A 22,016-nucleotide genomic window follows, 5' to 3' on the forward strand; every position below is an offset into this window, starting at 1 on the left:
TTATCATCGACCAAGAGACTAGGTCGGGAACTCTTTATGCTACAACTAACTGTATGAAAGATCTCCATTACAAACTCATTAAATATGTAACATAAACTGGAGGAGGAGAATTATGTCACTTGCCAAGCAATGTGCCATGATCTCTTGGAGGCTGTGGAACAGGTGGATTTGATGATCCCATTTAAGTTAATTCATTAAAAGATTCACAATGATTCTTCTTTGGTGGACCCAAGAACGTTTCACACAAACTACAAACAAGCTCTCTTGTACCATTTTTGCAAAAATTTATAGAGACTTTATAATTACTGTATGACAAATATAAATATGATTTAAAAAACTGCATATTCAACTAAATAATGTCAAATAATTATAGGTAAGAAAATCAAATACAAAAGTAAATGTTTGAATATGGCTTCCAGTAATTCTAAATGTAAGCTATCCATCAAATGAATATTTGTTAGAAGGTATAAAAACAGACTTAAAAGTGATATATAAATCTTTCATATTTGTAACTTCTATTCTGAAAAGGCTATTTATTTTATCTGAGTTTATGATTATCCATTGTTTCATATTACCTCAAATAATCAGGGTCTACTGTATTAGCAAACTTTACTTCAAAGTAGAAATTTTATATATATAAAACAATTTGAAATAGAAAAATAATGCTTATGTAAATTTATCATGAAATGTGCATATTTTAAAATAATTTATGTTCTGAATAGCATGGCTGTGGAGTTTGCCTATATTTAAATATAAATCTAAAAAGTAGTCTGATAATTTACCTTGTAGTTATGAAATATCTGGTATCAACTATCATTTTAGTAGGTTTAGTATTATTAAGCATATTGAGTTCTGTTACGAAGGCATCAAATATTTAAAAAGAGAGGAGTTAGAAGTTTTGTAAACTGAACACCATAGCCTTGCCAAATAGCACTGTAATTTAAATCAGAATGATTAAATATCAATAACAAGTATTAAATAAACAAGTTTATCAGTTGATTAAAGAAACTTAGAAAATATATTTATATGTAAATATAGTGACTATTATAATAGGCTATTGATTTTAGTTGGAGGTCAAAGGTATCCAATTTTTGCAACTAGAATATGTACTAAAACACTTATCTTTATTCTTCTAATATATCTCATAAATTATAAAGGGATTTATATAATTAGAATACATTTTACCCAGATATATACATTATAATTCAAAATGCACCTTCCAGATGAAGAATAATATTGTAATGATTTTGTGATAATCTTTTCAATTATACTTTAAGGAAGTAATTGTTGCTTGTAGAATATATATTTGTTGTTGTGTATGCTTTAGTGTAATTACTATTATTTCTTCAGTAAAACAAGACTGAAGAAATTGAATGTCAACAAATGTTATGAAAATGCTTCGGTTAAAATAATAAATCACTTCTCCAATGCTATAGCATTGGAGAAATTTTTTATTATTTTATACCTATTTAATACACTGACAACTTTGGATTCATATTTTTTCAAAGTTAAAAGTAATTTGTCCATTTTAAAAAATGTATTCGGTTTTGTATATAGAAATAAACATCATAATATTAATTGGACATTCCTCCAGTGGACTATAGTTCATTTTAACTTGTATGTCATCTGTTATGCATATTGTCATATCAAATAAAATTATTGTTCCTTTTTTTTTTTAATTTTGTATTCCAGTTGCAATTGCAGTTTGATTTTACTCAATTAAACCTGACAACTGATTAAAACAATTGAAAATATTTGTTTTGCTTATTAAAGTATCTTTCTCCTTGCTAGATTTTGGTGTTAGTGTTTGTTTATTCAGCTTTGCATACATTATTTTAGTACTAAGATTTAATCGTTCAAATAATTTTGTAGATGATATATGTTTAGTTTGTTCATAAATTAACAATTTGATTTATGACTGATATAATTTTAATTTTATTTGTATTGGAACTGAAAATTTTTTAAAATTCTGCAATTATGTTCGAAAAGCATTTTACATTTTTGGAGTTGTTAAAAAATCATAAATTATTAATAATAATTAAGTAATATTTTTAATACTGTAACTTATTTCTTTCTCACTATAATAATAAATATATAAAATAATTTTACAATTTATATGAAGATATCTATGCTTAATTTTAAAAAATTATATGTTATTTTAAATATAAATAAATTTTATATTATTATCTTCTTGATTTCAGTTAGAAGAAAGAGGTTCAGATTATAAAACACTACTTCATCATCATGAGATTCACAAAAGGAATCAAGAAATTGTTGCAGATACACTTCAGTATGTAGTTCAGTAGTTTATTTAATTCTCCTAAAATTTAATTAATGTAAATGTTATAAATGCATCATTAAAATAAGTATTACATATATAATAATTGTTTAATTTCAAGGAACGCAAAAATAAACTTGGATTATTAAAAATACATAATGAAATAACCAAAAATTTATGGCACGTTACAATCTTTTATAATTAGTATGAAGGGAAAAAATTTTATTTCTATTAAATAAAAAATTTAATAAATGCAATGTCCAAATAAAAATATGAAAAATTAGAAAGGAATTTATAATTTTTTCATCAATAGTTCAGTTTAATTAATCATTAATTAATTAGTTCCACTTCTGAAATAGTTGTCATCTTGCAAATTTTTCTTATGATTTTTGGCAATTTCTATTCAAATTGATTTGTAGTTGGATTAATAAAGATTTGCTTTGTATTTGCTTCAGACCAATTAAAAACTGACTGTTTTTATTTATTTATTAAATCAGGCTTATAGACAATTATAGAAAAAGAAACATTTTTTAAAGTGCTCCTAATGTTATTCATTGCAAAATTACTTGAAAAGTTTCAAGAATTGGTGAAAATTTAGGGCCAAACAAACAAAATCGGAAATGAGTAACAATTAATGCTGTATTGCTGCATCAAAAGAATGCAAAAAGAATTTATTGATTATTGAAACAAGCAATACAGTCAAAAGAATAATGATGTTAGATTGAAGTAATGCTTACAGAATTGTTTATATGAATGAAGAATGTATGGGAATTATCTACCAACTAATATAAAATGCAATTCTGTAGATATAAAAGCTCAAAATTGCTTAATTGTAATTAAAATTGTTGGTTGTTGCATTAATTTAGTTTTAACAATGTTAAATAAATAAAAATTGCCATTTTTATTTGAAAATTTTATTGTTTCTAAAAATTTTTATAAATGTAACAACTACAGTATTTTAGGACGGAAGAGTATTAAATAACTATTTTTTAAAAATTTTTAAAATTAATTTTATGTTTGATATATTAGTCAATTCTTTTTCTTACAGGAAAAATGGTTTTCAAACCAAAATAGTAAACAGGTTTGAATATAATGATGATAATATCAAATGGGCTGATGTTATATTTACTACTGGTGGTGATGGTACATTTCTAATGGCTGCTAGCAAAATACATACTAGAGAGAAACCAGTGATTGGTATAAACAGTGATCCATCACGGTATGTTCTTAAATTTTTATTTTAATTTATAGTAATGCATGCGGGGTATTGCATGTTTGCCCCTTTTGTTTTTGTCTGTCCATACCATTATACATCAACAGGGACTCATCACTTCTTAGCTCTTTAGGATACCTGTGCCTTCCAAAGAAGTATACGGATGATTTTCCTCAAGCTATCGAAAAATTGAAAAGTGGAAACTTTAAGTATGCATCATCTTAATGATTTTTTTAAAATTAAAATTTAATATAAATATTAACAAATATATATTTTGATTCCTTGTATACGTAATTTGTGTTTTACTATAAAATTTATTTGCTTCTTAAATTTGCTTAGGATGTAATTATAGAACTTTCATACAGTCAAACTTTGTTATAATGAGCATTAAGGAACTGACAAGATTTTCTTGTTATAACTAGAGCCAAAAATTTTCACTTTTGGTGAATTTCTCAGCTATATTCGCCTGGAATGACCATCTTTCAACTAGTACTAATTTAAAAATTTGGTCTCAATATCAATAAATTTTTTTGGCGAAAATCGGTGATTTTAACCCTATACCCTAACTGGCATTTTGGCAATAGGTGACAAAATCGTCAATTTCCCATGTGCTTCGTGCAAAAATGCCTAGAAAACAGTCAATTGAGTTTAAAATTGATTCCGTGATTAAGGAATTAGGTGGCAATATATTTCACCGTACCAAAAAAACAATTCTCTGTGTTAAGTGCTCTACACACGTCAACTATGAACGTGATACAATTAAGAAATGACTTTTGCAAAACAGTGTGAAACACAAGAAACATAACATGCTATAGTCACAAATACTGTTGTTTGAAAATGGAAGCGATTTTGATAAAGAAATGGTTGAAGCATTCACCAGTGCAGATATTCTGCTTGAAAAATCAAATAGCGAAAAACTGAGATTGTTTCTTGAGAAATATATGAAGAAGCCAATCAAAAGGGTTCCAGGTATTTTTTTATTCTAATTAGTTTTTTAATGAAATGTTTATTTTATTGAAATTGATGCTGCTGTTTGCGATTGTGCTCATAATTTAGCTGAAATGTGATTTTATTTGAAGTCTCATTGCATTATTTATTTTTTTTAGCACTGCAGGCACATCAAAAAACTATCTTCAACTCAGTAACAGAAAAAATTAAGGATGAAATTAATGGACATGATGTCTATTTCATTGTTGACAAAACTAGTGACAAAATGCAAAGTAAAGTGGTCAACATGATTGTAGGAAAATTGAATGGCAAATTGAAAAGCAAAATCAATGTTAATTGATGTGACATTTCACTCAACGTGTCTAGAAAATTGTGTCCAAATGATTTAAAATATTCAAAACTGAAGTTAATGGTGACAGATTGAGCAAAATACATGATGAATACAGTAAGTGAGATTAAGAAAAATTCATTGATTTTTCCAAATGTGCATCACGTCACGTGTCTTGCTCATGCCTTACATAATGCTGCATTTAGGATTCAGAATGAGTACAAATTAACAAATTCGCTTATATCAGAAATGAAGAAGTTTTTTTGTGAAGTCAAGAGAAAGATAAAATTATTTTAAGAATGCAACTGGAGTTAGTAATCTTCCTCCAGAACCAATTGTCACTCGCTGGGGGTCATGGTTAAATGCTGCAAAGTACTATGTCGATAATTTTGATACTGTTGAGTGCTACATTTTGAACTATAAACAAAAAATCTCATTCAAATGCTAGAAATGTTTTGGTGAAACTATTGCAAGAGAAGGAAATTAACCTCAAGAAAGAATTATTTGATCTCCATAATCTCATCAAGCTACCAAATATTATAATATCACTGGAAGAACAAGGACTCAGTGTAACTAAAAAGCCAAACTAATTGAAAATGCAAAAGAAATTGTTTCTGGTTATACCATATTTTCTCAAAAATTGGAAAACGTTTTGTCAAGTAATCCTGATCTTATCAGATTTATGTTTTTTTTTATATGAATTTAAGTGATAAAGTTAATAGCGAATACGCTCCTTTAGTTGCAGTCGACGTTGAACGTTCGTTCTTATTATATTCATTGATATTGAGCAATCGACATCATAGTTTAAGTGAGGATTATTTGAAATATCTAAGTGTAATTCATTTTAACTCATTTTTGAAATAAATAACTGGAATTTTTTTTAGCAATTTAAGGCAAAAAATTATTTTTTTTTTTTTGCCGTGATTTAGGCCCAAAAACTGGCGAAAACTTTCGGCTCTAGCTATAACCATTACTTCTTAATCTGCAAAGAGCAGTAATGTAACTATGAGGAGAATGGGCATCTGCCTTGGGCACAAACATGTAGGGAGCTCCCTGCAGGTGGAAAAATTTGTAGCTACACCACTGATGATTAGTAAAATATATTTTTTAATTTTTATTCTAAATAAGTTGATTAAAAAACTATAATGTAAATACATTTTATAACTATTAATAAAAATATAGTATAAATTATAATTAATATTAAACGATTTGCTTTTTTGTAATTAAAGATAATACTAATTAATGATAATCCCGATTTCAGTTAATCTTTTTATGTACAGATCTTAAAATTGATTATTGCTTTATTTTTCCATAATGTCAAAACTGTCTAAAATGACAAAGAAAATTTTCTATACATGCCAATGTTTTCAGCACCATGTTCTAACTCGTGAATAATTTTCTACTTTTTCATAAACTGAGAGAGATTTTTTTTAGTCATCAACATATTTCTCATAGAAGGGTTCATTTCTAACTAGAGTATACAGTAATTTTACAATCATAATGATGATTAGGTAAATTGGCAGAGTGGGGCTAGAAGCTAGTCAAAAAAGAGGGGGACAGTCTCTAAAAAAAAAGATAAGTGATAAATAGGTAGTAATTAGTTTTACAACCTGTAAAACTAATTACTACCTATTAAAACTCATTATTCAGTGGTCATAAACTAAGGTTGTAAAACTAAATATTCAGTGGTCATAAACTAAGGTTGTAAAACTAAATATTCAGTGGTCATAAAACTAAGTAACCCTTTCAGTTTTATCTCTTCCAAGAATTTGGTATCACATTTCTTACTGCTTGAACAATTAAGAATATTTGTGTGTTTGCATAGCAACCATAAATTTGCTAGATATATCCATTAAGTATGCTTGTTATAATCATGAGAAAATCCATGAAAATATGCATAAATTAAAATTGTTATGCATTTTGCTCATTATATCTGTGTTCGTTATAACTGAGTTTAACTGTATTAATAAATATAGATTTATAAGGGAATTCTATTAGTACTAGTTGTATCTGGCAAAATATTTGCTGTAAAAAATTGTTAAATTACAAATAAATAGGAAAATAATGTAGATAAATTTATTTACATAAAAGTTATTAATATAATATATGAAATTTCTTTGTGTACAACAGTTTTTGTGTAAATTAGGTCTTCATTTTTGCATTCAAGTTGATGACACGTCATTGAACATAGCTTCTTTTTCTCTCTCATCTATCTGTAAGAGTTATTTGCTTAGGCATTTTCTGACCAAAATTTAATTTACAATAATATTTCCATTAATAACATANCATGACAAAATTTAATTTACAATAATCTTTCTGTTAATAACAAAATTAAAAATTAATTTGGAATAAATTAATGAAATAATGTCAACTCAAAGTTATTTTCAAAAGCATTTTTATACTGGACAGAGGTAAGTTAAATAGATGGAATGGTAGCAGAATGGAATGCCACTACAAGAAGAAAAATTGGATATATTTTTGCTTCTATTAATAATTATTTGAAATGAAATTATACAGTAAAACAGATGTAAATCTGGATACAAGAGGAGCAGTGGTGCGTGCAGCCAGGGGATTGCAAGATAGCAATTGAACCTCCCACTACTAATAATCATTTTAACAGTTGAAATTTATTTATATGTAAAGTATAAAAGTAAACTAAAGCTAATCTCATACAATATTTCCATGAAAAAATCCCATTGTATGCCTCATATGCAAAAGTCACTTGTGTTTTGAATTTTTGAAACATGTCCTACTTTGCCTAAGAAGACTTCATACACAAGAGCATCATCCTATGTGTACTAGCTTATCTTTGCTTAAAAGAGTACTACGCTGTTGTGTTAATGTAAATTAAATGTAGATATACTGATATAGTAACTATTCAGTGATATTTCTGTAGTAACTGTTGTTAAAAATATGTAATAATAAAACTGTTATTAAAAAGAAATGCATTTTCTTTTACTATAATGTTAAGAAATTAGTTGAACCTTAATTTGTTAAATATTTTTGCGTGTATATTTAAGAATGATTTTGTTAAATATTTGTTTATTTTAAAATATTTAATTTTTTAAAATTTAGATGGAAATGGCGACAACGCATAAGAGTCACACTTATAAGTGAACATGCAAAAGATCCTCCAATTGAATTGCATGATCAACAGTTGCAGTATCCTGAGTACAGATTTTTAGACTGCTGGCAAGAACAACCACCACGAAAATCAGAAATATCTGATCATCAGAAAGTAAAAGTTGAACATGTTTTGCCTGTTAGGGCTCTTAATGAAGTTTTTATTGGTGAAACTTTATCATCAAGGTATAGTAATTAACAGAGAAATTTTGTTTACAAGTTTTCGAAACAAAATATAAATTTGCATTTCATTTGTTAACTGTTTTTCAAATTATAAAATATACCATTTTTACATTTGATAATTTGTTCTATTCTGTTGTATTTTTTGCTTTATAAAATACTCTTCCAAAAATGTGGTTTTTGCAAATCCTTAGACTAGTAGTTCCTGACTGGTGTACTGTGGCAAACCAGTTAGCAAATAATTAGACCAGTAGTTCTTATCTTAGATTTTGTAAAAATGAGAGTCTAATGCCTCTTAATGCAAGATGAAGTTCCTTTAATGATAAACTAGTTTATATGTAGAATTCATTTTGTGAAATTTTGTTTGTAGACATGAACTCATTATAAGTTATTTTGTAAGATCTTTTATATATATGTATTTTGTTTATTTGTTAACACCAGTGCTCAAAATTTAAGCATTTGTTGCTTAAATTTTGATCACTGGTGTTATTTACTTTTATTGGAATTTTGTCTAAATTTCTCAAAAGAATTTTTTCTACATAAACTTTGTTAAATTATGAATGAATCTTACATGTCATTATCTTACAATAAAGGAAATATGTTAATTACTGAGCTTAATCAAACTTTATGTTTTAGGAGTTTCTCTTCCTTTCTAAGAATATATTATAATATACCAGATATGACAAACTAAGCTATTTAGACAGTCCAATGTGGTTAGCAAAACTCTTCAAATAAAATCATGATTTTATTTATATTAAATTGAATTCTGATATGATGGATAAATAAAAATGTATATGCATTTTGTTTTGAGACCATACATATTTTATTTTTTTTCTGATAACAGTTTTATAATGATGTATTCCGAGACCGTATCTTCTTTTATTTGTTTTTTTCTTCATGACTAGGTGTATTAATAGACATAAGGCGTTTTTACATCATCTTTATTCTGAATCTTCTATAGGCCGATATGTGTTTCAGGCAAAGGTCCCTCATCCATTGATTACACAATAAGACGTATTATAAATTTCTTACATTACAAATGTTTTATCATAATAAGTTATGACATACCATGACATCTGGGATTTTCTTTGTGTTGTTTTGATACTTATACATTTTGTTTAAAAATTATGAAATAATGAAAAGTCAAACCAATAACATCAACAAAAGCTTGATTGTAAAAATCCATGATAATTGGTTAAAATTATTGTAATACTATTTATAATGCTATCAACGAAAACAGTTATGATAATAATGCTAATGGTAATTAGAATGTTTCAATAATAATTAAAAAAAAGATTGATTTATAGTATATTGTTTTTAAAAAAATGTTAATATGCCAACGAGATTAAAAAAGATCCTGTTAAGACAGATGTCAAGAGTATATGCTGGAAGATGCTAGATGTCAAACCATAAAACCTTCACTGTAATAGTAATTTAAATCATAAATGTATTTTAAACTGCAATGATATTTTTAACAATTTTAACTGTAAATAGGTAATTTTAAACAAAATGTATAAGTATCAAAACAACACAAAGAAAATCCCGAATGTCATGGTATGTCATAACTTATTATGATAAAACATTTGTAAAGTAAGAAATTTATAATATGTCGTATTGTGTAGCTGACAGATGAGGGGCCTTTGCCTGAAATGAATATTGGCCTGTAGAAGATTCAGATTAAAAGTGATGTAAAAATGCCTTATGTCTATTATTACACCTAGTTGTGAAGAAAAAACAATTTTATAATGATTGTTTACATTGTAAATGTGTGCTGTCAAGATTATTTTATTATTGTTGTTTTCTGGAAATATAATTTTCCAGAAAACAACAATAATAAAATAATCTTGACATTGTAATCTTGTATTTTTTTTTTAACTTAGTGGTTCAGTTTTAGTTTAAACTTTGTCATGCAGTGATGCATGTTATGGTTTGTACAGTTTTAATTCAAACATCAAGTAGGTTGGTTGTTTTACTTTGTCTTTCAAATGTCAACTACTACTACTCACAAGTCAGTTATAATCAAGCAATATAGGTAATTATTTTTAATTTCTATTCAGAAAGAGTTATTGCCATTGAATCATATATAAGTAACAAACATAATTTACTTTATTGATTTTAGATCTAAAAACTTGGAAAATTATATTTAAATTTTACCATGGCATCAACGAGAAAAAACAAAGATATGAGCAGGAAGATAAATGTTGCAAGAGAAAGAGGGAAGAAAATTTTGCGAATGCAAATTTTCTTCCCATTTCATTTTATTGCAAATAATATGCAAATTTTGCAGATTATTTGAAAAACTACAAATACAAATTATAGTTAACAATTTATGTTGTCATTATAAAACATCATTCATAATTTTCGACTTGGTATCCAACAATTCAAATTACAAATGAAAAACCTTAAATATTTAAAATTTGGTATTCTTCAACAGCAAAAGCTCTTATATTTTAGTAATGAAGCATATACTGCCTCTAAAGCCAGTTTTTGATAGTTTGAAATATTGCATGATTTAATCATCCATATGGCAAAGGAGAATTTATTTAAAAATTTTGGAAGAAGTGATAATTTTAGATCCAAAAGAAACACAACTTCAATTAATTATAAATGCTATTTAAAAATGATTCATGCAAAAATTTCCTGTGCAATTAACATATCTGAGAATATTTTGCACTACTCTATGGCAATGTTCCCTATAATTTTTTTTGTAGATGAGTGGAACATATACTTCTCTGAGCAAAAAAAATTTTTGCTGAGCAGATTCTGAGCAAAAAATTTTTCTGAGCATATATATATAAAATCTTATTTTTTCCTATAAAAATTAAAATAATGAATTATAGAGATTAAAATTTATTTTAAAACATACTTTTATATGAAATATTATCTTTTGTCAATGATTTAATGTATTTAATCAAAATATACACAACAACAATCATGTTGCAGACAGAGTGAGAAATAAGTAAACAATAATTCAAATCAGTGTGCATGCTCACCTGCGCGGCACATAAATTCTCGTGCGCGGCAACAATTTGAGCAGTGTGCGGCCACGCAACTGCGCAGCTTAGAGGGAACATTGCACTATGAAAGAAATGCTTTGAAGATGTTAATTTGTAAAAATTGTTAAAATATTTTTTTGTTAAGCCATGAAATGGGAAAAAATTTTCATTAACAAAAAAGAACAAATCAATCTGTTTAATATAAACATAATACACAACAATTGTTATAACAACTTAAACAATATTTCATTTATGTTAATTTTAAGAGAAATTTTTAAGATTAAACATTGTAGTGTTTTTAGTTTGATTTTGCATTGGAATTCAATTATTCATTTGAAAGAGAAGGAACCACAAAGCACATTCAAGAAATTTAACAACTTTTTAATATTTTATTAGTACTTTTGCTTAATTGATTATATTAAAATAGCATTGTTATTATTAAGAAAAAGTAGTTGAATAAAGTTTAAAAAATTAAAAAAAAAACTTTAAGAATTTTTATACAAAATTAAAAATTTTTATTAAGGGAGGATATGAAATTTATATAGACTCATTTTTAAGCTTTTTGTAGTTTTTCAGTGTCTCATGAAAATTATTTCTGACTTCTAATATTTTTTTTCAAGTATTAATAGACTGATATAAATGAAATGTATGGCATTAGGAAGTAGTGTGTGACATATCAGCCAAGCTATTACTATAATTATCATTTAAGTTAAAAATAGAAAATTTTTCAGCAATGCTTATAAATTGGAAACAAACTTGTTTCATGCATAATGTGCTTCATTCTTTAACTTTGATCAATGAAAACAAAAAAAAATTAATAAATAAATTAGGTCAAGATCATAACTGTAGTCATTAATTGCTATGGTGCTATATTGTAAATTCCTTTATATATAAATTTATTTAAATTTTCAGCTAAAAATTTAATTTTGTAAATTTAAGAATAGTTAATCAACATAAATATTAAAATTTTTCTGTTTTTTCTGCAAAATGCCTATGATAATTTTTATTTTTACATGAACTTCTACATAAGAAATAATTTTCTTTTCAAATAAGAAAACAGATTTAATTATCATATTTTATATTTTTTTTATGTAATATTTTCTTATACTCTTTGCATATATAAAATATTTGATACTTAATTTTCACTTTTAATTACTGTTTTAAAATATTTCTAATAATAAATGGTGTTACATAAAAAAATATTACAAAGGCTAATGTCTTTGTAATATTTTTTTTATTCTGAATATATTAAGAATTTTTTATTTTTTATTCCTCAAATTCTGAACTAATAAAAACATATAAAATAGTTTTATTTTTCATTTTGATGCATTATATTAATTTTATAATAAAGTATTATATATCATAAATTTATGTTGATGTTTTTAGAGTATCATATTATGAATTATCAGTAGATAATTCTCTTCCAAGCAAACAGAAAAGTTCAGGAATGACTATTTGTACTGGAACTGGATCAACATCTTGGTCATTCAATATTAACAAAGTAACACCTCGGTGTGTTCATCAACTTTTGCAAATTGGTAAGTTATCATTTTGAATTTTACCTAAATTTACAAACTTATACATTTTAAAATTAATTTGAAATTTTTGTTAATACTTTACTTTCATTATTTTTCTAGAAGTTTTAAATTTAAAATTTTTAAATTCATTATGATTTCAAATATTTTAAGTTTTAATATAATTTGTATATTTTTTGTTATTGTTATTATTTTTAAAAAGCAAATTGTGTATTATGATGCATGATGAAAACTATATTTGTTTAGAGTGAAGCATTGAAAATCTGGACTAATTGTGACCAGAACCTATTCAGGTTTTCAAATATATGTGTAAATTAGAATTTTAAGTTCTATAAACTCCCAATACACTGTAATTGAAGTTTAAGTGTTTTAATTTCAAGCCAGAATTTTACAAGGAGTGTAGAAATACAAAGATTCAAATATAATTTACAGTTTATTTAAATGAAAGATAAACCAGCATGGAGCTGCTCAACTTTCCTGGCAACACCAAAATTTTAAATGTTACCATCTGACTCTATGGGAGATACACAGGACTCCCATTATCTCCCATAACCACCAAAACTTAATAGCATCAATTCCTGCAAACAAACAAACCTCGTTGCAAAATTTCTGAAATTTTCAACAAAAAGTACAGGAGTTATTAAACTTTAAATAGGGTGAACAAAATCTTGTTCCCCTCAACACACACACACTAACACATACTAACATCCATTCATACATACATAGAGAAAAAAAATCTCCAAAGAATTTGTATTTTTCAACATTTCAAGGTATCTTGAGTCCAAAAATGTAAAAATCTTTGGGGGGGGTCATTTTTTGACTGATTGCCATTCTTTCCCAGCTGTTATATATAACAGCTGGGAAAGAATGGCAATCAGAAGTAATACATTAATCATAATTTATCAATTGAAAAATTTTGACTTTGAGTAAATGTTAGAACATCAAGAACAAAGTTACCATTGAAAAAGTTAATATCTCATTTTTGACAGTTGAATCTGGATTTTTGATGCTTTGCTGTATTTTTTTTTTTAATTATAATAAAGAATTACATAATACAGTTTTTTAAAACATAACATGGGTATGTTTTATATATATATTTATAAGTTTTAAAAACAATCAACATGATTTTTTTAGTTTTGCATTTTAACTTTTTGACAAAAAATGGTTTTGGAGATTTGATAGTAAAAATAACAATTTATATTACTATATCATCATGATCATTATGAAAACTGTTAGTGATTAAACATTATATGAGTATTTTTATTATAACTTGTTCACATTTTTTTAAATATTAGCTTGTGATGAATTAATTCTATAATGAGGAAGCATTTACACTTACAACATACATATACTGTAGGTTAGTGGCATGTTGTCCATGAAAGCTGTGGAAACACTGCTTTCCTTGTATTTTCTAAAATATAAATACATATTTTGCAATTATTTTTATATTTTAATGTACTTTGAATTAATTAAAATTCATATTTTATTATAACTGCATTGTGTATCTTATTACATATTTCTATACTACATATGAAAAACAATTATAAGATTGCTATTGTGTATTCGAATATAAATTTGTATATGCATATTCTCAATGGAAGTGCTGTATTGTCGAATATGGGATAGCTTCCATGGCAAAAATATTTGAATTGTGTAAAGCAGCCAGATTACAGGCATTTGTGCATGTGCTTTACAGAGTACCAACCTCTCGCAGTTTAGCGTGTGGATGTTACACACCAAAATATCATATGCTTCCAATGATTTTATCCAGGGTTGGCACAGCTTCCCTATCATCAAATGTCACTGCATGCCATTGCTGTAGATGATAAAACTCCAGCTGTGACAATTGTCTACAGGAAAAATCTGTTGTGAATATAAAGGGTCATCCATAAACTATGTGCCCTAAATTTGGGAATTTTTGTCCACCTTTCCCTTTTGTGGTAATTTGTGTATCACCAGATACTCCCACCAAAAACTTGTCTTTTTTCTTTCCTCTTGAAAATAAAAACATATTAACTTTAACAGGAAGAAAAATACAGATTTATTGCTTAATAATAATGGATGATACTGATAAACTTCAAAAATTTGGATATTTTTATCTTCACCATTTTTTGATAGTATGCAATCTATGCATTAAAAAGACAAAACACCAAAAAAAAAAAGAGGAGGCACATGTGTAAGAAAAAGCTCCTGGAAAATGTAAATAAAAAGACAGGAAATTGAATTTAGCACTTTATTTTTTAACATATGTTCCATTTAAGTTAAAACCTTTTTCCATACAGTATCACCACCCTTCTAAGCCCTTCTGGTAGAAATCAGAACTTCAAAATCCCTACTTTTACTATTGTATCCAAGTGTTGTGTATATTTGTTCAACCTCTCCACCAACCCTTGTTCAGAGGACCTGGTTTATGGATGGCCCCTAAGTGCTTCCCTCATTATGGTATTAATTTGTCACATGTATACATTTTTAAAGATATAATTTTAAAAAATATTTAAAGATTTAATAATTTGATGTGTAATTGTGCTACGTTGAATTCTAATTGATAATTATTAATTTTTTTTGTTTTCTAATAATGGAAAGCAGTAATACAGTTAAGTTTGTTACGCAGTTCTAGTGCAGAAATATATAATAATTCCCAAAAGAAGATATTTGCACTCAACACATTACTCAAACACAATGTGTTGAGTGAAAGTCTATCTTCATTTGGGAATCATTTTATATTTCTGCACTAGAAACATGTATCAAATTTACTTTAGAAATCCCAAACATATGGATCACAGTAATACAGTTAACTGTATTCTACTGTGTAAATTGACAGTTCCAGTTTTATACAGAATTAAATTGGTATTAACATTTATAAGGAAAATGGACAAATAGTTCTTTCTAGTTCATTTATTTAAAATGTTGATGGTGTTAACTAAATAAAATCCATTATCAAAGTTTGTTTGTTTTTGAATTTCTATTCAATTTTTTATAAATTTCCTGACAGAACCAACAAGGAAAGGCAGCCTAATTTTTTAAATATTTTATGTTTAAAATAAAAGTTTGTGAAATTAAACCTATAGCATACTCAGAAAAACTGCAAATTAAAGGGAATTGAAAATATTCTGTTTACCTGGAAATTGATATTGTAGCTGTGTTAAAACTTACACTGACTTGGCCTATATCCAATTTCCATTTACTATTCTTGGCAGTGTTCCATTTTGATGATGATTTAATCACAAATACTTCATTTCAGCAACTTCAAGTCATTTGTTGTTATCTAGTGTTATTTTTGGACATATGAAAGTTTTTGAAATTTGAGAATTATTGCTTTCACCTGTTGTTAAATTCAATTACAGACATAAATAAATGAAATATATATTTACTAATGTAAGTAAATTGTATAAAGGTGTAAATAAACAATATGATGAAAAAATGCATCCCAACTTATCCTCAAAAATAAAAATGAAATTTAAAAATTCCTAAAAATCAAGATTTGAATCAGAACAACTATGAGATACGGACTCATAGACTAAAATGCAATTACTACACCACAAATTCTTACGAACATATTTGCACCAGAGCATATAAATCCAAATAACTAAAAATTGGTTACTTTTTTGGGTCTTGAAAATGCTTAGAATATAGGATTTTTTAGGAATATTTTTGATTATTATGTAAATGTTTAATTTCACAAACTTTTATTTTAAACATGAAATATTTAAAAGATAGGTGGTCATTTGGTTACCTTTTCATGTAAGTTTAATATGTAGTGTGAAATCATGACCTAGTACAAAATTGAGAATTCTATCTCTTTGAAAATATGTAAGTTGAAAGTAGCCGCAATGCAGTTGCAATGTCATGAAACATTAATTTCATCAATAAAAACACTCATTTCAATATTTTAAATTTAATAATGAATATTTTTAAAATACCATGTTAAACTGAAACACTATTTAAAACAAAATTTTGTTTTATTTTTCCACTGTTTAAACTGAAATCATTCAATTTTAAGTATTGTGGGAATTAAAGCTTAGTTGTATTAAGTTTTCTTGTAATTTAAGTTGAGAAGAATATTGAAAAAATTTTTGTTTATAATAGTGGATAAATTACTTTATGTATTTGACAGATAGGTTTAAAAGATACAGTAGAAGTTGTTAATCAGCACCCAATAATCTAGAAAATTTGATAACACAGCACACTCTTAACAGTATCTGATAAACCAGAATTGTCTGATGATAATCTGGCATGCTAATATTCTGAAAATTGGAATTTGGACACATGGTTTGCTATAAAGACTCTGGAATGAAATACAGTACATCTGGAAAATGTTATGCACAAGAATCTTTGTATATATATATTTTTTGCAATAATGTGTTTATTATTATTTATGCAAGTTTTTCAATTGATTTTTACACATTAAGCAAAACACTGTGTGACAATGTGTGAGCACCCCTACCCTTCTGCACCACTTGACGAAAGGGTCGGCATCACTTCAATATGCCACGTCAGGACTCTGACACCACTGTATTTTTAGGAGACACACAGAAACTGTTCTCATTCACACGTGAGTGATCACGTTCATAGGTGGTCAGATTTGGGATGGAGGAGGTCTGAGAGACAGTGTACTGAAAGTGCACTCTACTACTCATTTAGGAAAATCAATACCTGTTTATTTACATATATGTGTGATAGGATAGGTTAATTATAATAGCAAGTCATTAGGCATTTCTTAACAGGCCCCTAACCGAGAGAGAGAGAGTTTACACTTGCTTGCGGGTTGAAATATACCTGAAGTTATAGGTCTTTTCAGGAGGTTGTACACTTGCAGTTGGAGAGGGCAGATTCGTCTAGTACAGGGGTGTCCAAACTTTTTGCCACAATGGCCAGATTGGGATTTAAATACATTTGCGGTGGGCCACGTGAATCTGTGAATTAAAAAATCTCATTATGACTAAAGCAGCATTGAATTTTATGTTTTACAGTTAATTACAGATACACCAATACTAAACAAACATGGCTAAATTATACATAATTAGAAAATTATTTCTTGCAACTTTTAATGGAAATGATGGAAGATGGTTTTTGCTGAAGAATTTCTTTATCTTTAAAGTTGGGATTAAAATCTGAAACACCAATTATAAGCAATGATTGCAAATGATCATCCGATAAATTTATCCTGTACTTTGGTTTCAGATACTTTATCCTGGAAAAGGTTTGATCACACATATAGGTACTCTGAAACAGAAATAAATTTACAAGGAAATTGTTTTAAATTTAGAACTCTTTTGCATTCAAAAATTTGTAAAAATCAACCAAGCTTCCTCCTTGATTTGATCGTTAGCTTGAAGATCAATAATTTCCATTTGAAAGTGACTTGAAACGTCGGCAACGTTGCAGTTAAATGGGTTTTCAAACAGCCGAATTTTCTTTCAATTCATGTCAATATCAAAAATCATGTTTGAAATTCTTGTTTTAAACCTTAAAAAATAATATTAAACTTCAAAATAATTAGTTTGTAATACATTAAATATGAATTTACACATACCAATTTGCAAATGAGTCATGCGCAACAGATCAGAAGGCAATCTTGAGGTCAACTACAGAGATGCCACATACAATGCTCTCGATTCTTTTTCCTCTTCTACTCACTAATACAAAAAGAGCCCATAAAANTTTGTAATACATTAAATATGAATTTACACATACCAATTTGCAAATGAGTCATGCGCAACAGATCAGAAGGCAATCTTGAGGTCAACTACAGAGATGCCACATACAATGCTCTCGATTCTTTTTCCTCTTCTACTCACTAATACAAAAATAGCCCATAAAATCTGTGTATTTGTGTACAGTAGCTTCGCTAGCGCAGCCGGATGGCCGAGAGCTCTGGGGGACCCGGGCTCGAATCCGAACACGTTGAAAAAATCCCCAGGAATTTTTCGGGGGGGTGGTCCGTTCGGATATGTCGGGCCCCGCCCCTCACCACCCGGCAGCCCCATCGTCGGCCTGGCCGAACCCATAATGGGCTTGCAAAAAGAGGCCCTCTTAGTGCCCACAGGGCAGAAAGAGTTAAAAAAAATTAATTAAAAAAAAATAAAAAAAGTACCTTCGTTATTTGCCTGCTTTCGTACCAATTCGGTAGTTACCGAACAATAGCCCAAAACAATATTTTTACGACTGTAAATTTAAGTAAAATTTTATGTATATATTTTTCAATTTTATTATTTTTAAAAATTAAAAAATATTTTTTATCAAATATAATTTTTGCATTTTTTTTCAATTTTCGATATACATTTTTGAAAATCAAACGGGTTCGCACGAAAAAATCAGTATTTTTCAAAAACCTTCGTGGGCCAGATAAAATCTTTTGCCGGGCCGGATCTGGCCCGCGGGCCATAGTTTGGACACCTCTGGTCTAGTAGGATGATGACATTGCCACCTGGCAGATAGGATTTGATTATTGGCAGTAATCAGTGGCAGTGACTAGATAGGTGGTGTATTCAAATTCTCTCTGGAGCAAACTCTGGAAGATGGTGAACTGGAGTCAAAGGACCAACTCTTGATGATGGACAAACTCTCTTGTTGTCATCGATCTTTCTTCTTTTAATTGGGAGTCCTTCCCTTTAATTTCAATGCTTTTTTTAGATAATGTTCTTTCACTAATCCAATAGGTGACTTTCTGGTGTGTCATTCCCGATGAATTCATCATGATGTGTCATATGTTTGAAAAAGGAATTAAATCTGTGGGAACTCCACTCATTTCCTTTGACTTTGTTTTTTGGGGGTAACTTTAATAAATTTTAATGTTATTCTTTTGTTTTATTCAAAAAATTCAATAGGTATCAGATTAATAAACTTCTACTGTATATTTTTACTTTTTAGTTTTATTAGTGATTTTGTCATACTATACAGTCATACTATACAGTTATTTAAGTTTCATCTTAGCGTCTGTATTCCATATTAAATTTATCTGAAATTTTAAAAAATATTCAGAATGAATAAAATTTATATAATTTAAAAATTTTTTTATACAGTAAATGAAGAAACTGGTTCTTCTTTACCTGTAGAAGATAAAAACTTAGTAGAAAGAATTGCAAACAAGTTTAACAATTCTCTTATATTTGATCCTTCTAAACTTTCAATGGCATACAGCATTAGAGATCCTGTTGTATTTGGTAAGAATTTAAAATTTTAATAGACAAATATATTTTTTAGTTGTCAGATATAAGTTAATTAGTTATTAATTAAGTATGTATATTATAATTTGCTTAATGATTCCTTCAGTATAATTAATCATATGTTTTTTTCACTAGAAATTCTCCATGATGTCTGTTTATTTTTTTCATTAAAACACACCTTTTTATTTTGGCTTTTATGCTGTATACTTTATCTATAAGCATTTTTAATTTGATTGATTTTTAAAATTTTTTGATTACTTAACAATGTTTTAAAATGAATATGGAGGAAAATAGGGAAAGAGGAAACATTTTTTCCCTTTCATTAAGTACAAAACTTAAAACATAATTTGTGATTTGTTGAGATAAAATTGTATTAAACAAATGATAGTTTTCTGTATCAACACTCACTATGTAACATACCATGTGGCGCAAAAGGCAGGGTTTCACAAGTTAGGATTCAATTTAAGTACCAGGCCTGGACTTTACGGGAACAAAATATAATAATTCAAAACACTTATAAGTACAAATCCACAATAAATATTTATTAAATTGATCACTAGTATATAAACAACAACAATGATAAATTATAACAAGAGAGAGAGTATATATTTCAATTATTCAAAAAGTCAACAAAATAAACAATTAAAGGAACTCTTTGATTATATATATCAAATTAAATCAGATCAAATCAAGTCAAAAATCATTTCAAATCTCCACCACAAAAATACTCAAAGTATATGTTTCCTTTTGCTGATCGCTTATTAAGAATACCAGAGAAGGCGCTTCTACAATGGTTGTTGTTGGGAGCTACACCACACTGCTGGATGGATGTATTATCTTTTATCTGGTTTTCTGTGTAACTCTGCACTGCCCTATTTACATTCGTTTGTGTCACGGGATCAGTCACTGATGCAAATTAGTATCTTTTGCCATTTCCTTTTTGAATTTTAGCACATTGAGGGTTTAGGAGTTTCCATCCTAAAAAAGACCCCCAAAAAGAAAATAACTATAACTAAAATAACGCCCAAAACATAAAATATTGATCGGACTTAGACTCCTTACAACTATGGATGTCAAAATATTAAATACTGTACAAAGAACTTACATCTCGTTCATACAAATACATTCACTTTAAACAAACACATTTGTATGAACTAAATATAAGTTCTTTGTACAGCATGTTAGCATATTAACTTTGATTATATAAAAATATATACAAAAATTTTAATATTTGTAAAATATTACTATTTTCATATAATTTTTTTTAAAAATTAATGATCTTTTTACTTGTAAAAAAGAGCTTTGTATATAGATATTCTAATGGAAATAACATTGGGACAACTTGTTTAATGAAAAACATTACTCATTATAAACTAAATCATGAAATCAGCCATATATTATAGAAGCACCTCTCTTACTTCAAACTTATCTAAGATAATTGAAATAAGACTTATCTATCTTTAGATAGAAGAATATGTATAATCAGCTAGCAGAATAACCTCAACTTGCCAATTTTCAAAATGATTGAAAAAGATTTTCCTTTCTTCCGAAGCAAAGAAATCAAGAAATGCTGAAGTATTTCATCAATAATTGAAGATGATAGTAATTAACTTCACTATAATAGTCTCTCATTTCATTAATCTGAAATGTTGATGTCTACAGATCTTATGAGGAATGTTTGCACAACAAGAAGTGTCAAGGAAGTTATAATATTGTGCCTATTTTCATTTTCTGTTTATAAGATTATTGATTATATACAAAATTACCATTTTAGCCATAAATGGGAATGAGACAAATATTTGTACTTTTTCATAATAGTAATTAAAATTTGTGAATTTGGCATAGTCAAAATTTGTATAGTTTCTGAATTCAGATAGTAACCTATAAGGAAAGTTCTGTTAGAGAAAAGACTAATATCATTTTCAGAACTTTTTGCTAATGTATGAATTTTAATTTAGTTCTGTAATTTCTTGTACAATTTTCTTATTAAATATACTCAAACTTCAAAATATTAATTTTGAAATTTAACTCTGATATAATTATAATACCCTTAAATATCACACAGCAGAATTAGAATAAAATATAATACAGTGGTACCTCAGGTTACGAACGCCCCAGCATACGAAATTTTCAGGATACGACATGAAATTCGAACATATTTTTGCTCCACGATACGAACAAAAACTCACCATACGACGTTACATTAGTTCGCATTTTTCATTTGTTTTTCTTACTACAGTTATTTTTTT

The 22,016-nt window shown here is 27.4% G+C and overlaps 1 protein-coding gene across 2 annotated transcripts in view; it reads left to right on the forward strand.

The window, feature by feature from the left end:
• Nucleotides 1-22,016, forward strand: part of LOC111630703 (NAD kinase 2, mitochondrial-like) — a 33,512-nt gene that overhangs the window by 2,636 nt on the left and 8,860 nt on the right. Inside the window, exons 2-7 of one of the 2 annotated variants that reach the window (XM_023374847.1) lie at nucleotides 2,202-2,290; nucleotides 3,327-3,497; nucleotides 3,599-3,700; nucleotides 7,843-8,076; nucleotides 12,453-12,604; nucleotides 19,624-19,764. In XM_023374847.1, coding sequence (XP_023230615.1) covers nucleotides 2,202-2,290; nucleotides 3,327-3,497; nucleotides 3,599-3,700; nucleotides 7,843-8,076; nucleotides 12,453-12,604; nucleotides 19,624-19,764 — 889 coding nt within the window. The remainder of the gene's footprint in view (nucleotides 1-2,201; nucleotides 2,291-3,326; nucleotides 3,498-3,598; nucleotides 3,701-7,842; nucleotides 8,077-12,452; nucleotides 12,605-19,623; nucleotides 19,765-22,016) is intronic. The other variant, XM_023374849.1, reaches the window with a different exon arrangement.

Source organism: Centruroides sculpturatus, unplaced genomic scaffold (assembly GCF_000671375.1).
Source record: "Centruroides sculpturatus isolate CEXI.00-Female unplaced genomic scaffold, Cexi_2.0 scaffold376, whole genome shotgun sequence".
Lineage (NCBI taxonomy): Eukaryota > Metazoa > Arthropoda > Arachnida > Scorpiones > Buthidae > Centruroides > Centruroides sculpturatus.